Genomic DNA, 20633 nt, shown 5'->3' with positions numbered 1-20633 from the left:
TTGGTGAAAACACAATGATGTTTTAATAGTTGTCTTGTGTTTTTTTGTAAAAACAACTGCAGAAAGAGAGGTGGTGAAATAATGTTCAACAACCACATTCGTCACCCTCCCCCCCCCCAAACTCCTCACCCTCACCACACACACACACACGCATCAGGAGGCCTTATTAATTATTTGTAGCCACTTGACTTCATATTGTGCTGCCAGTGGCTTGGTCAAAGATTATAATTACCACTTCCCTGTTTGTATCATTTTCCATCTCCTGTGCTTTTAGTGCAGTATTACTTCTCTTGTCCCTCTCCCTCCCTCTCTTCCTCCCTCTCTCCCCGTATACACAAGACCAAAAGTGCAGGCACATCATTTATTGATAAGACAAAAAGAATGTAATGAAATTATCAATGTTCTTGAATTAATTATGAACATGATTAAGAAAGCTAAAATCTCAGGAGCCGGTCTCTCATTACCCATTCACTCTTAGGGATTGCTTTCATTCAGGGAAGGAGAGGCGAAAAAGCCTTCCAGCAGAGCCCCACTCCGGCTCAGCCCTTCTCCCTGTGTGCCTGTCCCCTTGTCTCCGCTGCCGGGGCTGATTGACCAGCCTCTCCGACAGACCCAGCTGCCGGCTCGCCCGGACAGCTCCCTCGCACCCATCATGCTTGTTACCGTGATGCAGCCGAGCGCAGTTAGCTGCCTCGTGGCCTCTGACGTTTGCGTGGAAAAGAGAGAGGACGTGCTCGACCTTCCTGTTCTACACCTGCGTTTAAGCTCTGGGGTCTTGACCCTCCATAAAAAAAGAATCACTGGAGGTAAGTGAAACTTCTCAGACTTCTAATCGGGCTTAAACTGTTTGTCTGCTGTGAATTTGACAGTTCCAATTGTCTTAAACAATTTAAATGTTTTTGCCTCTTTTACCTGAAATTTAAATATTCTCAACTTTTAATTTACTGCATAAAAAACTTTTATTTTTATTTACAGTCAACACTTCATCAATCTAAAATAATAATCTGTTTAGCTTGTACCAGCATGACATAAATAGCATATTATTGCTTGATGAGAAAAACTACTGTCAAACTACTCTAAAAGAGAAAGAAAGAGACGTATCTTTTTCGGATGTAATGCATTTGTTTGATTATATTTAATTAAGCTTTCCCACTGGTGATGATAAACTGATGAACTGATCATTTCTGTCATGTAATTTATGGCAGATATTAAGTGGATTTATCCCACCTGTATCACACATGCTGCAGTCTATTCCTCTTTTAGCTCAATCTGAATAATTCTGGAGTGATGAGAGCAAAATTAAAATTATGAAGTTGACATTTACATATATAACATACAAAAAAAATAACATGCTTTTGCAATGATCGATACTCATATCTTAAGATGTTTCTGCCGTTCGATGAATCTCTGCTGAAGGTGTCACCTCTGAACAATATGTATATAACGCCCAATTTTGTAGCATGCAACGTCAGTTTAATATGAGAGTGGCAGTGCACGTTAAACTAATTTCGGTGACTATTTATCCATTTATATTCAGCGAGAGAGCAAGAGAAATCCTCTGCAAGAGCTACATATCTTTGGCTCAGTCTATCTTTCTTCTTCTCAGTCACGTGGGACAATATATGGGGCAATACTCCCCAAAGTATTGGGAGTTTCAAACAAAGTCTCAATCCCACTGCCTCTTTCCTATTCACGCCATCTCTCTTTATAAGTGTCTTTCTAGCTTTCTCTACAAGTACACACACACGGCTGCAAGCACACACACACATGCTTAAGCATACTGTAGATACAGAAATACAAACCTATGCATTGTTTCACCTCTCCATACAAACAGATTATACACACTCCTGCACGTGGACATACTGGAATATATTCACACAAATGAATACAGTTTTGTTCATTTTATTTTTAAGAATGTTTTAATGATGAACAGTTTATGGTGAGAAACACAACAACACACTTTTTGTGTGAAATTCAAAGCAGTGTGGTGCTCTGCCTTCCTGCTACAGAGTAATGTATGGACCAATTTTTCCCTCGCGGAAATGATTTCATGAATTCTTTTACAGTATCAAGAGGAGGAAAGATTCACAAGAAGACAGACAAAACAAGAGGGAAAGAGAGAGAGAGAGAGAGAGATCTCAGGGGTTAATGGCAATCCTCCTGTCCTAGGGATTGATCCAAGTATTGGATCGCACATAAAGCTGCAGTTACTGGATATTACCCTGCCGCTATCGGCCTGCAGTGATGGCCTGGATAAGAAGTGCTTACCAAAGAGGATGCTCCTCCAGGGCAGATACAGTTTCCCAGCCCTCTGGGAACAACAACCGCATGCCTGCTGCTTGCTCAGGAACTTTCTACCTCATCGAGTAAATCCAGGGGCCTTATCAAGTTACTGGCCTACTGAACTGCTCAAAAAATGTTTAGACAGCCTCAGATTTTGAGCTGCAAAGAGGCAGGGCAGTCATTAAATGGCACCTGCTTTTCATAGATAAGGGTGTTGATTGTTTGGTTTGTTTGTCTTGTGTTTCATGTCGGATGGAGTGGGGTTATCGCAGATTCAGTTCGGAGCAGAATGCACTTGGGATAGATTGTAAAGTTGCTTAACAGAATCATAAAGTTTACTTTTTGCTTCACGCAGACTTCACAGTAATTGTCTTGTAATGGCTTAAACTCTTTAAATGCTTCAGGAAACTGTCCTCAAACCAGTCCTTACTATATTCCTTCCATGTGGTTTTACTTCAGATTTGAATGGAGGTTAGCTGATTCCAGATCTGTGCCAAGATGGCCAGCTCTACCCATGAGCATCTGCTGTATGTCTCTCTGTGGTATTACCCATGAAGCACCTGGCTCATGCCACACGCCAGCAACCAGAGCCCAGATGGCAGCTAAACAGGCTAATTATTTCAACACAAAACTCTGATGTCCCACACCAGCACTGTGGGGCCACTTTGGCATTCTGCATTGCTCTCTCTAGCTCTGCTGAAGAGGATGTCTGCCATGGAGCTATAAAGATGTCAAGTGGGTAATCATGGTCACAGACAGGCCCCGGCACAGTACTCAGCGTCCAGATGTAAAGATGCTTATATGTGGCGTCCTTTAGAGTAACAAAGGCATTTGGAAGAGTAGGCTGGTGCATTGTCTTTGCCCTTGGTGCTCATTGATGTAGATGCATACTCAATACATTCCAGAGTTGACTATAATATTAGTTTTCGAATGTATTTTGGATCCTCTCATGAATAGAACCGCCACAAAAATGCTGATTCAGGCTGTAGACAAGATTTCATAGTAAGTAACTATAACTGGCTTTCCTAGCCTGTTATCACTACTAATGCATCTAAGTACAGCAACTTGTTCAGTGGCCCAGCGCTTCAACTATGACGCTGTAGGTACCCCTGCAGAGTCATTTCTGGAGCAACCCTTTTGCATTGTAGTGTAAAGATGAGAAAAATCCACATCAGGACAGGGTGGGGGTGATTGGGTGGGTCAATCACATGACTTTCACCCAGGAGACCTCAGTTTAAATCCCAATCAAAAGTCAAAGTTGACTTGTTTTTCGCTTATGTTACCTAACTTAAAGTGGCTCTTTGTAACAATTTGTTGCAATTTCCATGAATTAATATCACTTTTTATGTGTAGGGAGTGGACCATTTGTTTAAGTTGTTTAATGCTGCTGGGCTGTGGATTTCTTTGTGAAGGACTTTGGTCAGATTTTCCGCAACTTTATGCACATTCTCGAGTGCCTCGTATTACTTCCTCTTTCTGTTCGGCGAACAGAGAGCAAAAATAGCTAACTTTAGTTTAAAATGGAGTTCACTAACATAAACTAATGACCGACTAATGTTAATTGTCCAAAACTCATAAAATTTGAATGTTTTTCAGCAGGCTTTATTTTGAAAACCCTGAAGGACATTGCATATTTCATATTGCTAACTTGTCTGGAGAGCCCTGTGTGTGCAAAATACTAGAGGTATAGCTTATGGCCAACTTAACTTAGGGCCACTGATTAAATCAGCCATAACTGACCAGTTGGGAATAAGAACATGTTTGTTTTTTCCTACAACATGTGAACAAATTATGTGATCATACTTGACAAAAACACAATTAAATTTTTATCCAAAATGTGAGAAGTTCCAGCACTCATAAGTAGTGTTGTGATGAACTGCGAGTGATCCTCCTTCTGAGTGTTTGACTGCTCTTGTGTAATTGGGGCTCAGTCATATATGGTCAGTCTGTCTGTCCCCTGGTGGCCATACAGCAATATTATGATGTCTCCAGATGACACACCAAACCAGGATCATTCATTTGCCTTCTCTATAACACTGCTTGTTCTAATCTAGAACACAATGTGTCCTTGTTTAAATTACAGCATCGCTCTCAGCTCATATAGTGGATCTTGTCCGTGTCTGTCAGACAGGCTCAGCATTGTTGAATCAGTCTTTAAGAATGTCGCCTGGCAGTTGTGAGGTCTTAACCACTCCAGCAACGGTGCACTGCAAGCTTTAACCAAACGATCCCTGGTGGTCCGGCAACTGAACAGTATCAACATCTTTATCTGACATCACAGGTTGCAGTTTCTCTGTACATCTTCTCTGAGGTTGATGAAGTGTTGCCATTAGGGCCCTTCTCCTGCATCCAGAGCCGCATCAGAGGAAGAATTGGCTGTGCTTGATAAAGCATGGCACTTAGAACAAGGTGCAGGCCCCACAGCGATAACCTACTGACTCCAGTGTAAAAGACCTCACCAATGGGAGGTCGGGCTACATCTTGATCTATTGCCTCTTGTCAAAGAAGAGTATTACTGGCTGTAGTCTGTGTATTTTATACTTCTTGGCACCGTGTTAAGATTATACTTCCATGATTGACAGGGAAATAAGTAGAAAATCAGGATAAAGTTTAAAGGGTTGAGGAGCTTCCGGCTCAAAAGGATTATCAGTGATGTGATACATAGGCTGCGCACCATCATTGACATTCACTACATAGCTTCAAATCTGATGATTAACTCTGAACTGAAACAGGACTTTTCCCTGTAAAACTACTCAGAAGTCCAGTATGTTGTCTTCAACATGACATTTTTGATGAATTTTACACCTTCTCCTCTCACTTTCAAATGATCACAAAAAAGATATATTTATGAAAACATACGTAAGGTCATCAAAGAGTTTTACTTACTAAAATAAAGTGAGGTAGACATTCAACGATGACTCTCTAAACTCAGGGACAAATTAGTTGAAATAAAGCAATAAAGACTCTAATTTGTCCCTGTACAGTTCTGCCTCATCCTCTCACCCTCCTCCTCCTCTTCCCCTCTCCCTAAAGTGTGTCCCATCTGCTTTGGGGACCTCTCCTCAGCATGCATGAGCAGGATAAGCACACCATTTCCCTGTCAATACTTTGCTATTAGCCTCTACAGATCCATATATCACTGAGCTGTAGGCTATGAGCTGGTGTAGGGTGTTCTTCTTATCTGAATGGCCGAGGCCGAGGTTCTCCTCTCTGCCCTGCTCTTTGATTTATTCAACCAGTAGGTTAATGAGAGATGGAGCCTGCCTCTTTACTCTTACCCTGAGGGGCTGAAAACGTGCGCATGTGAATGGGGTAGAGTGGAATGAGAAGGGGGCTACAGGATGTGTCCTAAATAGGCAAAAAAAATTACTCCAGTTTTCTCAAGAGTTATCAGCGGTAAATGTTCACAGGATAAAACGTGCTTAAAACTCACTTCGTTTTGGGCAATCAAACAAAAAAAATTGTCTTTTTCTCAATTGGGTGGAATAGATGGAATGGAATAGATGAGGACTGAGGTGAAGATAAACCTCCCGCTAAATTTGCTGGCAGGTAAAAATGAGAGGCTGGTGACACCTTGACACCACAACGACCTCAACAACATGCCAATGGCTCCCAAAATGACAAAAAAACTATGACATGTTACAATTGGGGAGAACCAGCGTCAAGCAAAGCGAACTGCACTGGACCTTCGTCGTCACGGGGCTAAGGCTGTGAAATAATCACAGTTTGGTTGGGCAACAAAACTACTTGGTTAGGTTTCGAAAAATATCATGACTTGGGTTTAAATAAGTAATCTTTACTACTAATTTTACACTTACATATATTAGACATATTTTATGTATGTTGTATGTATATGTATATAAATTAGAAGAACTCACAGGTGACTTTTGGTTTCACACGGGACGCAAACAGTGGTCTCCTGACTGAAAATCATTCTTGTGCAGACGTTGTCACTCTTATACTACATATAAATATATGGGTCGTATTGAGCGGCTTGCACAGGAGACCTATACAGCCCTTTTTCTGGTGAGGATGGGCTCTGTTTATCGGAGGAGGCATGTATTTGTTTACACCCTCCACAAGTCAGTAAACAGTAAAGCTGGCTGGACATTTCAAATTAAGGGAATTATGTGATAAGCCAAACTATTTAGGTTGGTTTTAACAGCAGTTATTGAGACTGGCAGGACGATAATTTGCAGTGTAATGACAAGTCTGCTGTACTGAGATAAAAGTTGTCTTTATGATGATTATCTATTCACCGTGGCAGCTTTACTCCTTTACTGTATTCCTTTATATTCATGAACAAAATTGCAACATGACTATAGTAAATGATGATAAAAGGCAGTCCTAAAAAGAGATGTGTAGCTTTTGAACACATCCCTAGATCAGCGAGTTACACTGCCTGTTACATCACTGAGTTTATGACCTGCAGATATTTGGCCTCAATCCAAGAAGAAACTGTCTAATGAGCAAGCTGTGTCAGTGTCTCTAGCAGCTCCCTCTCAGCAGTCTGCCTGTACAGTTTGCAATATGTGCGTGTGTGTGTTTGAAAGCTACAGAAATCCTCTATGTTGAAGGCATTTAGCTGTGGGATGGAGAGGGAACTCAGGAACTCACGCACAAGCACAACAGGGGAAGACAAACCACTGCCAGATAAATGTCCTACTTAGCTATTACACCGTAGTGCATTTCAACAAGAAGTCAGACCCCTCCCCCACTTTCTTTTTACACACACACGCACGCACGCACGTACACACACACACACACACACACACACACACACACACACGCACACACGCACACACACACCTTCCATGAAAATATCTAGCATATGGTTGGATGCTTCTAGCTTGTATCCCAAGGCCAGTTTCCCAGCTGGTTCCCTGAGAGAACAGCAAGAAGGGGGAGAGACACAGAAGAGCAGATACAGGGAGAGCAAAAAGAAAAGGAGATGCAGGAGAGAGAGAAGGAGAGAAATAACGAGGGAAAGAACAAGTGATCGACGGTGAGGTAAAGAAGAAGAGATGAGGGAGGTGGTCATGAGCCTCACATCCCTGCTCGGCCTATGGCAGATGTATTGTAGGTTCGGACTGTTAAGTACCTGATAATTAGTTTGCCTGTGAGGCATCAGTCATTATGGTTCTGTAGCGACTAACAAGGCCCTGTTGGGGACGACAGCTTTTCTCTGTGATTTACACAGGCTCTTACAGTGATGTTGCTACACCCCCCAGATCGTTTTTTTTAAGGCAACAGAACATTACCGCAGAAATGAGAACAACTCTAACTGAGGGCCATTGGCAGCTTTTTTTCCCAAAATGTCAACCACAACCCTAAAGGTTCACTATTGAACTTGGAAATAGCAAGTTAACCAGAAAATAAAATGTGCAACTCAGTTGCCAGAATAAATTTAGGCAATGAACGTTTCTGCAAACCAGGGATTTGTTGAAACTTTTTGTTTCTTTGATGTTCAATTTTCAATTTTGTGTTGTGGCAACTGGATCGGAGGATATAAGATTTTATTGTGGATTGGGAAAGAAAACACTCAGGAGAAGTTGAACATTATGAATTTCCATTAACGGGAAAATCTTTAATTTCCTTACATGAGTGACTTTAAGAAGCTGTCTACACTGTAAAATCTGACAAAGTGACTGCTTAAAAAAATCGAGGAAACATTACCTCAAAATTACCAGGACAAATGATTTTAAGTTGTTTAAAACTTTTCAGCTCATACGACTTAAATTGCTTAACTTGGTAATTCTGAGGTAATCGGTTGACCTACTTTTTAAAAGTAAAGTCAGGTTTTAAATGTACAGTTAGCTTGATAACGTATAGTCCTACGAATTCCTGTTATATTTTTAATTGCCACAAGGGGGAGCCTTGCTTGCCTACTGAAACCCCCATGAAAAATATTAAATCAGATGTGTGGAAATACTATCGTTTCCAGGCTAAAAAAACAACAGGGAGATGAGGTTCATCATCATTTATTTATCCCTAATTAATGCAGGGGAACTGCTTTATTTCTACAAGAGTGTTTGTATTTCATTATAAACGAAGCTCACTGCCCAATCATTGATGCAATAAAAAAATATTATCAAAATGTCAGGTTTTAAGCATATTTGGATGATTGTTGTGTAAATATCCTGAATCACAATTGTTTTGACCAGGATAATCTTGACATGAAATTTTCATTTTGTCCCATGCAAACTGGCACCACTGAGTTCATACTCATACTGATTACGTTAACATAAAGCACTTACTTAGGGTCAAGAAAAGATCATGTTTTGGTTAACCTGGTTTGGACACCACCAAGGGGTTAAGGGTGGCAATTGTCCCAATGTCTTCTTAAAGAGGTCATATTATGTTTTGGGGGGTTTTTGCCTTTCCTTTATTGTGTTATGTAGCATTTCTGTGCATGTAAAAGGTCTGCAAAGTGAAAAAGGCCAAAGTCCACGGCAATAGGAGTTACTCTCCCACAGAAAACACTGCTCCTGCACTGCCTGAAACGCCTGGTTTGGAGTCGAGCCTTTACTTCCTTAACTTATGTGCATCACTATGTAACAGGTGGTACATAGTGATGAAATATATACACTCCAGTCAGTCAGCAGACGTACAGTTGCTACTGTTGTAGCAGGGTTATGTTAGATCATGCTACCTTGCTCGGCATGACCCGCCCTACTCTGCCTCTGATTGGCTACAACCTGCCCGTTAAGTAATGCGCATGTGCAACTCTCACCAAAGATTGAACAGAGGCGAGATGTCTCACTCTGTAGCTAAAACGGAGCATTCAAGATACACTGTGAAAAGGGACGCTGCAGCAATGAACCACAAGTGTTAATAATGTGTTGTTTTTTTTTAATTAAAGTATGTAAACCTATTCTACAAGGACCCCCAAATAAAAGTATGAACTTGAAAATTAGCATAATATGACCTCTTTAAAAATATCCAGTGGTTTCATGCTTACAAATGTTGAAACAGCATCTCAAACTGTGGTCTTGGCAGCTGTCTCATCTATGTCACCCCGCTGTAACACCACCACCATATCCTCCTCGTGTACATGTAATATGAACGCTACAATTTATATTACATTTTTTGTATCTGTGGTTTGCAGAAACGCACAATACCAACATTTTATTTTAGTGACTGGGCTTAAATGTGGGTGATGAAATGAGGCTGAAAGAAAATTATTCATAAATGGACCTCTTAGTTGGAATTTTCCAACTCCGTCATACAAGTTTTTAAGAACTGGATGTTCTGTATGATTTCCAGTCACCAGCTGGCATCGTTCTTGTTTTAACAGGTCATATTAATATATTCTCTCTGCCTGTGTATTGATTAGTCCAGGTACTCGTGGATGTTGTCTTTCTCTCAAGGATATCTGAGGCACAGCCGGTACAGACACTGTTAAGTACTTACCTTGAATCTCACCATTCAGTGATACACAGGAGACTATGAGAAAGCTCACCAAATAATGATGTCATTGTCATACATATCACACATATTAAAGAGTATAATCATAATGTATAAAAACATAAATATACAGACGGGGGAAATCATTGTTATGTTGAATTGTTATCTTCTGTGTACAACAAGAAATCTTTTAATTTTTCAAACCTGTTCAACATCAAAAGACCTGAGACAATTGAAGGAGAGAATTCCATTATAACAAGGGAAAATATTGGTCTTTAGATCCAGTAAACATAATTACAAACCCTCATCTCACCGCTGACACTGTCTCTTATAATTATGATCTCTTTTTCTGCAGGTAGCAACAGCTTGATTGCATATTTCTCAGAGCTTTGTTGTTCTTTACCAATGTAAAGACTCATAAAGAATATGAATAGGAAAGATTTTTTCTGATAAAACTAGATCTTATATTAATCTGCCTCTGCAAAGAAAGGTGCCCCATCGTATATTATCGTAGGACAAACAGCACAATCAAAATACTCAAGAGAAGCCTCATTATTTTCTTACAACCTCTGAGAATTAATTCAGATTCTAATTTGACACAGCTGGGAGCTGAAAGAAGCAATTTTGCATACTGCTGCTGCTAATAACCCAACAGCCCTGAAGACATCTTCATTATTGTGATTGCTGCTCCGCATTGTCTTTTAACAGTCAATAACTCACAAGCAACCTTGCATTCTGTCTTGAAAGGGTTAACATGACTCTCACGTGCCGCCACCTCAACATCCATCATGTTTCCCTGTAACCAGATCATAGCTTCAATCACAGAGAAGATTAGATAGTAGTCTATTAATCTCCCATATTAAGCAGATCCATTTGTGAAAGCAAACGGCCCAGAGAGGCCATCCTTTCACTTGTTGTCTCTAAATCTGATTAGCAAGCATAACGACATGTTGCTTAGGGTCACAGGAGATACAGATCCTGGTCCTGCCTGCATCTCCACTGTCAGTGGCTGGGGTGTTGCAAGAATGAACAATTTTATGTTCAAGGACTCATGGGAATATCTGTTGTAGTCACCTAGTTTATTGAGCGTGCAAGATAATGGGGAAGGTGGGTTCATTTCGAGTGTTTTCTTTCACAGTGTGTGTTTTTGTGACATTTTAGCAGAGCCTTTTCACTTTCACTCTAGAAAAAAAACAATGCATTTCATAAATCTGGTGTAAATACAGTTGGCATCTGCTCAGGTCTCAGTTACTTCTAAGGACATGTTGCATTAATAAACAAACAGGACATTTGCAGCTTTGTCTGGGCAGCCTGGCTTTCCAGATGGAGGTCTAAATAAAAGAGAAGAAGTCCGGTCTGTGAATCTGTGCTGTGATGATGTCCGTCAAAGTCAAAGGAAAGTTACTTAATGAACTGAATTTTTTATGTATATTTTATCATTGAATTATTGGATTATTACTATTTCTGATGTATTAGAGGAGGTTATTTAAAGTAATTTATATGACAATAATACATCCCACATTTGTTTAATCTATGACGATGTATCATAATTTGAAATTCAATCACCTTTTGTTTAATGTAACTTGTAACAGCTGACAAATTTAGTGAAGTAAAGTAGTGGAGTAGACGTTCCACAGAAACAAATGGAAATACTTCTGCCACAGATGTGGTATTATCAGTGTTGTAGATGAATCAGGTATGTGATTAGATTCAGACGTTGACTCTGGTGTACGTTGCTCTCTGCACTACACAGAAACAGTAATACAGCCAGTAACAAAGAACGGCTCAGGACTGTACTCTACAATGGCACAGTATATTAAAAACACCATGGCCAACACTATAAAAGTATACACCTGTTAGAGCCATTTTTGTGTCAACTGAAAATTCTATTGTCGAGTTTGCTAATTAATTAAGTTGACGTAAAAACATTTCTTTTGACTTGTAAAGTGATGTCAGATTAATGTGATTCATTTGATGATACTCAGCTATGATAAAAGGAAGGGGTGGGACTGAGTCTCGGTTTTCTTCATCAAACATGTGTAGAATGGGGCTTCAGTACAGTGTTTGACCTCACTTGAGATTAAAACGTTTTGGGGGTTTTTTATTAAGAAATGTTTTTCTGCTTTTAGCCTTTATTCAAATAGGACAGCTAGGGGAGTTTGGCAGGATGGGTAGAGAGTGAGGGGATGACAACTGCAGGATGGAATCGAACTACATGGGATGCATGCTCGGTGAGCCACCAAGGGCGCCTCATGTTTCATTATTTTAATAGACTGTTGTAAATGAAACTGCATCTTTATTTTGTAGTATTATGAACAAAATATAAAGGAAGAATCTTCTCACAATCCAAAAAATGTTGGTTCAGTGAAATAATCCAAATAAAAAATAAAGAGATCAACACATTGTTTCCTTGTGTGCTTTAAGGTAAGTTAAGACAAATGCTCATCTGTGTGTCCGCTAACATTTGGGTAAAACTTTACATTACCTCTGATGAGTGGTAAATCTAGTTAATTTAACTTTAGTTAATAGTTATTTGGCTTTTTACAATAAATTGCTTTACAAAAAATTTATAAATTAATTGTTTCTTGTAATGTAGCAACTGATGTTTATAATACTTACTATAATGCAAATAGTTAATAAATACTAGTTCATCTATAATCATTATAAAGTTGCAACTTATGTTCATAAACTGTAACAATTGCTCATTACTTTGTTTAGAAAGCATTTCATTGTTTGTTAATAGAGAAATAACTATTTCTAAAAGTTAATTAACTATAATGTAACCATTTATTAATGATGGTTATTAAAAACTGTCAACAAGATTTGTGAAAACATCTCAAAATCCAGTGCATTCACTGAAAAAATCATACGCATGAAGCTAAACACCAAACAGTGTCAACTAATTAGGGATATTGATTTCATAATCGTGCTGTCATTAAGTGTTTATGCAGAGACAGCGGGGTCATTGTTACCCAGATTGCTGTATGTTTGATCCGTGACCCCTTCAGAGGTCATGATGTCAGTGCTGAGGATGAGGATGAAGATTATGCAGATGATGTCATTGATCTTTATTTAGCCTTCTTACCTCAACACACACTGGAAGAGAGCTAACAGTATTGTTCTGCTAGATATCTGGTTTCTCTCCCTGACTTGACTGGGACAAGGAGGTGAAGCAGGAGAAGGAGGAGGAGGAGGAGGAGGAGGAATATCCGGTTACAGCAGGGAGCAGTGAGCATGGGGACAGATCTGTTTACTTGGGGAAGTTAATTGATTGGGAGGAAAGGTGGTGAAGGGGAGAAAGGAAGAAAAGTGGTGGAAGGGGCAAGGAGAGGAGGGTCGGGAGGGTATTGATCATGTGACTGCTACTGCCATAACCTCCGATATGCTTCTGTGCTTTTATTGCACCGTGATGCGATTTAGGATTGTAAAAACAGCAGAGAAAAACAATGTGTGCTCAATGAGAGGGCAGGATGAGGCAATGAATCGTTAAGATTTGGTTCACTCATTAGGATCAATTTGTACCTTTTTCATTAACACTTTGGCCTTGACAAAGGTTATGTCACAGAACATATTCTTCTGTACGTAGTGGGACTGTCAATAATATTTATACCTGAATGCATCAATACTTATGAACACATTTTTCTATATTTTTAATATTGTTAACTTGATAAAACAGATCGTTGTAATGAGGCTCTCTCTGCTCCTTCTCTGCTATTGTTATATACTCTTGTTTATATTTATATTATATATATTTATTATTTTTTTATTGTTTGAACCATAAGAGAACGAAAGAGAAAAATGTTAATGCTCTATAGTGTGGGTACAAATCCTATACTTAACGTTAAGTCTGGAATTGTGGCTGAAAGTGCAAGAACATTGTGAGAAGAAAGTGGTAATGTAATGCTCCGTAATGTATGACTCATTATGATTTAATGCATGTATATATGCAGGATGTATCATGAATTCCCGTGGCTCTTCATTAACAAATCATCAAGTTACTGTGACTTTGTGTGATAAGTGATAAGTTCACACTTAATGGTAGTGGTGTCATGATGCTGAAATTTCTAACTTGGATATAATACCTTGAAAAATATCAATTCAAATTGACACGAAAATGAAGGCACAAAACTTTAGATTTTTATTAAAGGATATATATATAACAAGGCTATAACATGACATCGTGCTATAGCTTTTCCTGGCCAGTAGCAGAGAACTAAAAAAAGATGGTAACAAGATTGGAAACACTTGTATTTTTCTCTTTAGATAATTCTTTTTAAAATGATGTGTGTATCAATTCTGCGCAAAATGGGCATTGAAACTTCACATTTAAAAAAAAATATATACATTTAAAAAAACTTTGATGTAACAGAAGTCCAGCTAGCTTGATGCATATCAATAAATGTATGAAGTAAATGTGAATTATCCTTCGGTCTTTTGAGTGTGAACTAATCACATAAAGTCCTAGTCGCTTCATCATACATTCATGATACATCCTGCATTAAGTCATGCATTACTTAAGCATTTCTGAAGCATATGATGCGTACCCTTATCATTAAGTGGTACTGAAAAATGTAATGAATTTATATATTGCTTTTAAACTGCTCCTGATGAGTTAATTTGCAAAAAAGAGGCATGATAGTCTAAGTGGGTGTGAGCATCTCGGTTTTATTGGTGGTATTAGTGATAATAGTGACTATTTTAATATCATTTTATTGTCTTATGTAGCACTTTGTTGTTGCTTTGGAAGGTTTTACTATCATTATCATTCACCACCAACTTGTAGTAATAGTTTGAGTGCTGATACTACAAACAAAGAACACAAGAATAAGCACGGTCATGCGCATTGTGTCTATCAGGGGAGATAGAGAATGAGATGGAGAGCAGTGGAGTGCAGTCTGCATGGCGTCCACTTTGTATTGGAGAGACCACATTAATAATTTAGCGGCAGGGCTGCTAGCTGTTATTACAGAAAAACAGTGGACTGCATCTGGACGCTTTCCTCGCGTTTGTATGTCAATACACACCTTGCCCTCGTGAGCTCACCGAACCGCTGTGGAGCTCACATCTTAAAACAAGGGCGCGCTGTATAGGTCAGATTTACAAGGAGGCTCGTTCTCTGTGTTCAAACGTCCAGGTAACAGGTTCATCAGATGAGATACTAGATGAGAGAAAAATAAAGCTCTTGATGGCCTGTCTGCATGTTTGTCCCACCATTGTAGGCACATGCGTTGCTCTTTAAATGATGCTTGTGTGTGTGAGAGAGAAAGTAATACAGGCAGACAGGTATGGAAGAAGAGCGACATGCCCGCCAGAAAGAACAGGGAGCTCTGGAGGTGAGGGGGAAGTGGCCGCTCAGATTTGTTTGCCGTGTCATTTTTAGTTCTCCTCTCCTCCGTGTCGGCCCTTCCTGCCCAGATGGACATTTCTCTGTTATTCACTCCGAGGTTATGGTTTTAGATTGAGGGCAAAGCCCGGAGACTGCTGTTTGTTTTGAAGGAATCCATTGTCAATACAGACGCAGCAGGGCTAGGATTGTTTGCAGAGTTAATAGTAGTTTGATGATGTCATTCTCAGTGACCTGAAGAGGAATTGACCCCTGTTGTGTGAGTATTTCTAAAATGCCACCTGCACAATTATGGTTGGAGTGTCCCTGGGCTGGTGTATGGAAGGGTTTGTTTTATCTCAGACAGTTGCAGTCTCACACACACACACACACACACACACCGGCTCACACGTGAGCACACACACACAGACTGTGTACTGCTACAGTTTAATTTGCTGACCCATACCTCTACATCTTCTGAAAACATGTTCGTTGAATGTCAGTCGAAATCAGGTTCCCCACAGTGCTGATGAAATAATTTATTCATCATGAGTTACTTTCACTGTGAACCTGTATGTTTTGCTTTAAATGGCTTCATTTTTTTATATGAATGACAAAAATAAAAGGTTTTGCTTACATTTACACATGCAGACACAGAAAAACAGAGACTGGAGATATGATCATAGGGGTATCCATGACGGGCTAAGATTGCATTACTCCTGCTCATGTGTCTTTGATGCAGATCACTTTAAACCTTTTCCGCTGACTGATCAAGTGTTTGGATGGTAAAAACACTGCTTCCCTTGTTTTAGTATTAGTTTAATCCTTAATATTGCTGTTGATTTTTACAAAGAGAAATAATAAGATGGAAAAATAATAAAGAGGGTAAGAAGAGAAAGGCACAAAGAGGAAATCCTCCAGAGAGATGTATAATTCATGCTCACGACATACCAGAACATACCAGACATGCTGTGTGTTAGCTTGTGTGTGTTAGCTTGTGCGTGTGTGTGTGTGTGTGTGTGTGTGTGTGTGTGTGTGTGTGTGTGTGTGTGTGTGTGTGTGTGTGTGTGTGTGTGTGTGTGTGTGTAGGATGATCACTGGGTATTTGCTGAATACCTCTCTTCATCTCTTTAGGGTCCAGGTAGCCAACAGACTGGATTTAGCCGGAGCCAAGACCTGAGTCTGTCATGGTGGGATTCTTTCTTTCTTCACTTAAGGTGGAGGTGGGACTTTATTTATTTCACAGGTGAGCTGTGACTTTGTGAATATTGTATTCATTGTAACAGTCACTGTTAGCACTGAATCTCAGAACCCACGTGATGTTCTTCCTGAGAACATGTATAATATAGAAACAACAGATGTGAATCTAGTCTGTCATCAGGAGAGGCTGCCAGGTTCACAAAGATGAAGTATTTTCATTAGAAGCTTTGGAAAAAGGTTTCACTCCATCAAAACGTTGCTGTCTGTTTTATCCTAAATATAAATTTATAACTTAGGTCTTACTATACAATTGCAAAGTTACCTGATGAAGGTATCTGACCTTAATACATTTTAAAAATAAAATGACAAAAAGATACAGTGAACAAGCAATACTAAATAGGCCAACTTTTATTATTATTATTATTAGTAGTAGTAGTTGTAGTAGTAGCATACAAAATACCACCAGAAATGCAATTATTTAATGCCATTAGATACACTCTTGTTATGCACGTTACTATATATTACTCTCACTATACATATTACCTCCACCATCTATCTATGTATAATATATAATATCATAGAAATGTATTTTCTTTTCTACACTCAAAACCATATTGGATTTTTCAGTATCAGTGGATTATTACCGATAGTAATATAAATGCATAAACAACCATTTTTTATCAACATATGTACTGAGCAGGACATTTTATAAAAACATGCTATTTAATTGCAGAACTGCTTCTAAACTTTCACACATACTGTATGTATGAGGCATTTTGACAGGGGATGCCACCCTTCTAGTAAGTAAAATGACCAAAATGCATCCCCCTTATTAACCTGACATCCCCCCGTCCATAGTACCAGAGAGAAGGCAGGGAAAGAGGGGTTGTTTAGTTGAATATGTTAGTGTAGTCTGCCTGACTCACTTATCCTTTATCCGACTGACATTTGTGCAAGTTAGAATCTAAGGCCTGAACCGTGTCTCTGAAACCACAAGGACCAAAAGAGTTAGTTCGCTAGCAGCAGATGAATGAATTGAACCAGGTCCAACAGCCTAATGACTATACGGTATGTTTGGCTTTTATGTACTGCGATTTCTTATTTCCATATAAGCCTGACATAAACAACAACACCAGTACCTGATAGCCCCAATACAACGGCTCAGCTAATTTATCTTTCTGTCTCTAATTTTTTGGAAACATCACTTGGTTACTATTTTATTTTGTTCTGTGTCTTATGAAAAGAAGTTAGCAAAGTAAGCATTTAAACTCAGTTGTTTTTTAAGCCTCAAGGTAGTAACCATCTTCATTGCCTTCTTCTATAGTCAGGCACCTGAAGTCAACATAAATAAAGCCGCCCTAAAGTGCTGTTTTCCGGGCCGAGCTTAAACTGGTTGCAGCTGAGGAAGGGAAGTCTTGTAACGGATGAGATTGATGTCAGGGAACAACAGATAATTGCACTTTGGAGCCTTTAATAACTTCTTAAAACCTATTCTCCCTCGTTTTCTCGTTTAGCCTTTCAGGATTTTTCTTTAAACTACTCTGTGTGACTGCAGTCGGGTCCACTGAGAACTGCAGACTCACCTAAATGCTCAAAAAAACATCTGTACTTGCATCTAACTGAGTTTCATATTACCACAGCGCTGTCCCTTTTCAGCAAGAAAATGTGCCACTGTTGGGGAAAAAAGTTATACTGGGCTTAAAGTTACCTTGTTCAACTTTTCAAATCATTTAATTCTCTATTTACACATATGATGTTACAGAGGAGCAGCCAGTTTAACAAACTCACCTGCCTCTCTGATGGAGACAAACAACCTCAGCCCGTTGAAACAGGTTGTTTTTGCTCATTTGTTCCTGAAAGTACAGTTTGAAATCATTAAAATTAACAAGCACATCACACTCATTCACTTTTACACTGTTATATCTTTACTGAGCTAAATGTTTTTTTAAAGTATGTATGTACCAGCTGTATAATGTTGAGAGCAAACTGTGGGGCATGGCTGCCGTCGTCACTCAGTCATGAATTATAAAAAAGAGCGGCTCCCGTGTGTGTGAAATGGCATTGTTCACAGTTTGTGTCACATCAGTGCATGTTTAACTAGGCAAAACAAAAGCTTCTCAATATTTTAGAGCGCAGGGACTGACAGAGCGAGGAGACATGGCTGTTGTACCGCTGTTCTGCCTCCTCCTGTCTCGTCCTCTCCTAGCTGGCGTCCTGTCCTCTCCCCTCCCGTCCCCTGAAGTGCTCTCCTCTCCTCTTAGATTACACCGCCCTGAAACACACCACCTCAAAAACCCCTCTCAACTCAGCATCTCTGTGTCAGACCAATTTTGACACAATGAAGCCAAACAAGAATTGACTCACAACCATCCCTCCTCCCCATTTATCACTTCTCCATCTGTCCTGTACCAGAGGCTACATTAGCTCCGGCGCACAACCCTTTTAAGCTCCCTCCGCTGGGTTTGAATAGTGTGTGCTAAAATGCGGTGTTAATCAAACCCCAAACAGGTACACCAGGGTTTGGGTCTCAGAGGTCCAGTAAAAAGGCAACACTACAGGAATGATTAACAGGGGGGCTATTGAACAGATGTGGAAACAGAGACACAAGAGGAACACAGACATTTAGAGAGAGGAGATTGTTTGAAGAGCAAGAAGAAGTTATTTAGTCTTATTTGCAGTTAGATGAGCTCACGTGCCATCAGACCATCAAATATTTTTCATGTTGTTCAGGGTTTTTGCAGCACAGATGGGCTCCTCATCTGCTTGTAACTCTTTGTACTCCTCTTGCTGAGTCAAAGGTCTTTACTGCTCCCTACAACCCACTTTGTGTCCTTGTACTGGGACTTTGTCTGATTAGGCGTCAGCTAATTAGGTCTGACTAGCCAGGCTTTTAAGTCACACGGCATCATGCGTGAAGCCTGGTTAAAAGCAGATGGATGGGTGAGACATTAGCTGTCGAGAAGGAGAAACACTACTGATGGGTCTTTCACTTCCTGGCACGAGTGGACACCGTCTGGGGCAGTGGTTCCCAACCTGAGGGTCGAGACCCTCCAGAGGGGCTGCAAAATATATCTCAGGGGTCCTGGGATGATTAATGGGACACAAGATTATGTTTATTCTTCAGATGTTTCTGAACATCTGGGGAAACAAATAAATAATAAAGAAAATAATGAAACAGCAAAATAACACGAGATAACACAGAAACATTTTACAAACACATAACATACAGAATATTGACACCTACATATATAATACATACATGTGGGAAAAAAGGAAGAGCCAATGCAGAAAAAACTATATCGTCATTATGAATTTTAGATAGAAATGTTTGAAAGAAATATTCAAATTAAACATCATAGATACGTAGGACTGTCACTTATACATAATGGAGTGACAATTTTTTAAGGGGGTAAAATTTAAAAACTATGGGGACCACTGACGTAGAAGGCCTTTGGGAACATTTTCCTGCTGAAACAACAGCCCAGTTGCCAGAATAAAATACATATAATTACGTTTAGATTAGATGTATATTAGCTGAATTTACCATCAAAAGGCGGGCTGGATCAAGACAGGAGGGGAAGGTGGTGGCGAACCAAGTTTCAAATGACAAAACTGGGTATTTTAATGAGACATTGGGACAGTTTCCAGACGTGTTTAATGCGACAAAACCAGATATTTTGAGCTGAAACATGATCTTTTCCTTACCTTAACCCAATGTTTTTTGTGCCTAAACCTAACCAGGCCATAAGCACACCATTGTCACAACTTAAAACCGAAACATAAAGAAATGAACGTACTGTAGATTTTGCTGACATGTACAATGCCAACATTATTCTGGTGTTTGGGTAGGCAGTGGTTTTCACCTTATTTCTGCCATTTGTAAGTTTGTGGTCACATATTGTAATGAAAAAATATTTAATCGTCTACTGTGTTTAAATCATTCTGCTCTACTTTTAAAACATTCAGATATCATTTTGACACGATTTTACAGGCACAAATGCCTTTGAATCTGGACAGAAACAGTCATCAAAGCATCATAAGTACAAAGCACACTCATCAAACAACCAGAGATGTATTGTTCAGTTCTTCTGAACCAAATCTTGGTTGAATCCTCTCCCTGCTGATACAGTAACACTCGCGAGGTGGATGAATCCAGCAGAAATCACAAGACGGATAAGCAGCTAGAACAGAGACAAGGATAAGTGACAAAAAAAAGCAGAGTAGTCAGATATTAATCGAGACATTTTAACTTTGTCATGAGAACATTTGCCAGCTGCAAGGCGCTCTGCTGATGTTTAGCCTGAGGGTGTGACAGACAGGAAGGGATGTTATGCTATCACAGCGTTTGATCACCGGCATCACGGGAACACAGGTATCAGAGAGAGACTCGTATCTCTCACAGCTGTTCAGGCTCTGTCGC

At 39.6% G+C, this 20633-nt stretch overlaps 1 protein-coding gene across 10 annotated transcripts in view; it reads left to right on the top strand.

Moving 5' to 3' along the window:
• The window catches only part of LOC311255972 (uncharacterized protein), a 37593-nt gene that overhangs the window by 5893 nt on the left and 11067 nt on the right, over positions 1-20633 (top strand). For 4 of the 10 annotated variants that reach the window (XM_084350682.1, XM_084350681.1, XM_084350683.1 and 1 more), the window contains exon 3: positions 496-806. In XM_084350682.1, coding sequence (XP_084206808.1) covers positions 496-806 — 311 coding nt within the window. Of the gene's footprint in view, positions 1-478; positions 807-2066; positions 2573-16147; positions 16260-20633 lie in introns of those variants that run through there. The other 6 variants (XR_014622422.1, XM_084350686.1, XM_084350685.1 and 3 more) reach the window with 3 other exon arrangements.

This window comes from Pagrus pagrus, assembly GCF_965226575.1.
Source record: "Pagrus pagrus genome assembly, chromosome: 1".
NCBI classification, from domain to species: domain Eukaryota; kingdom Metazoa; phylum Chordata; class Actinopteri; order Spariformes; family Sparidae; genus Pagrus; species Pagrus pagrus.
This window is presented reverse-complemented; position numbering and strand designations above follow the sequence as displayed.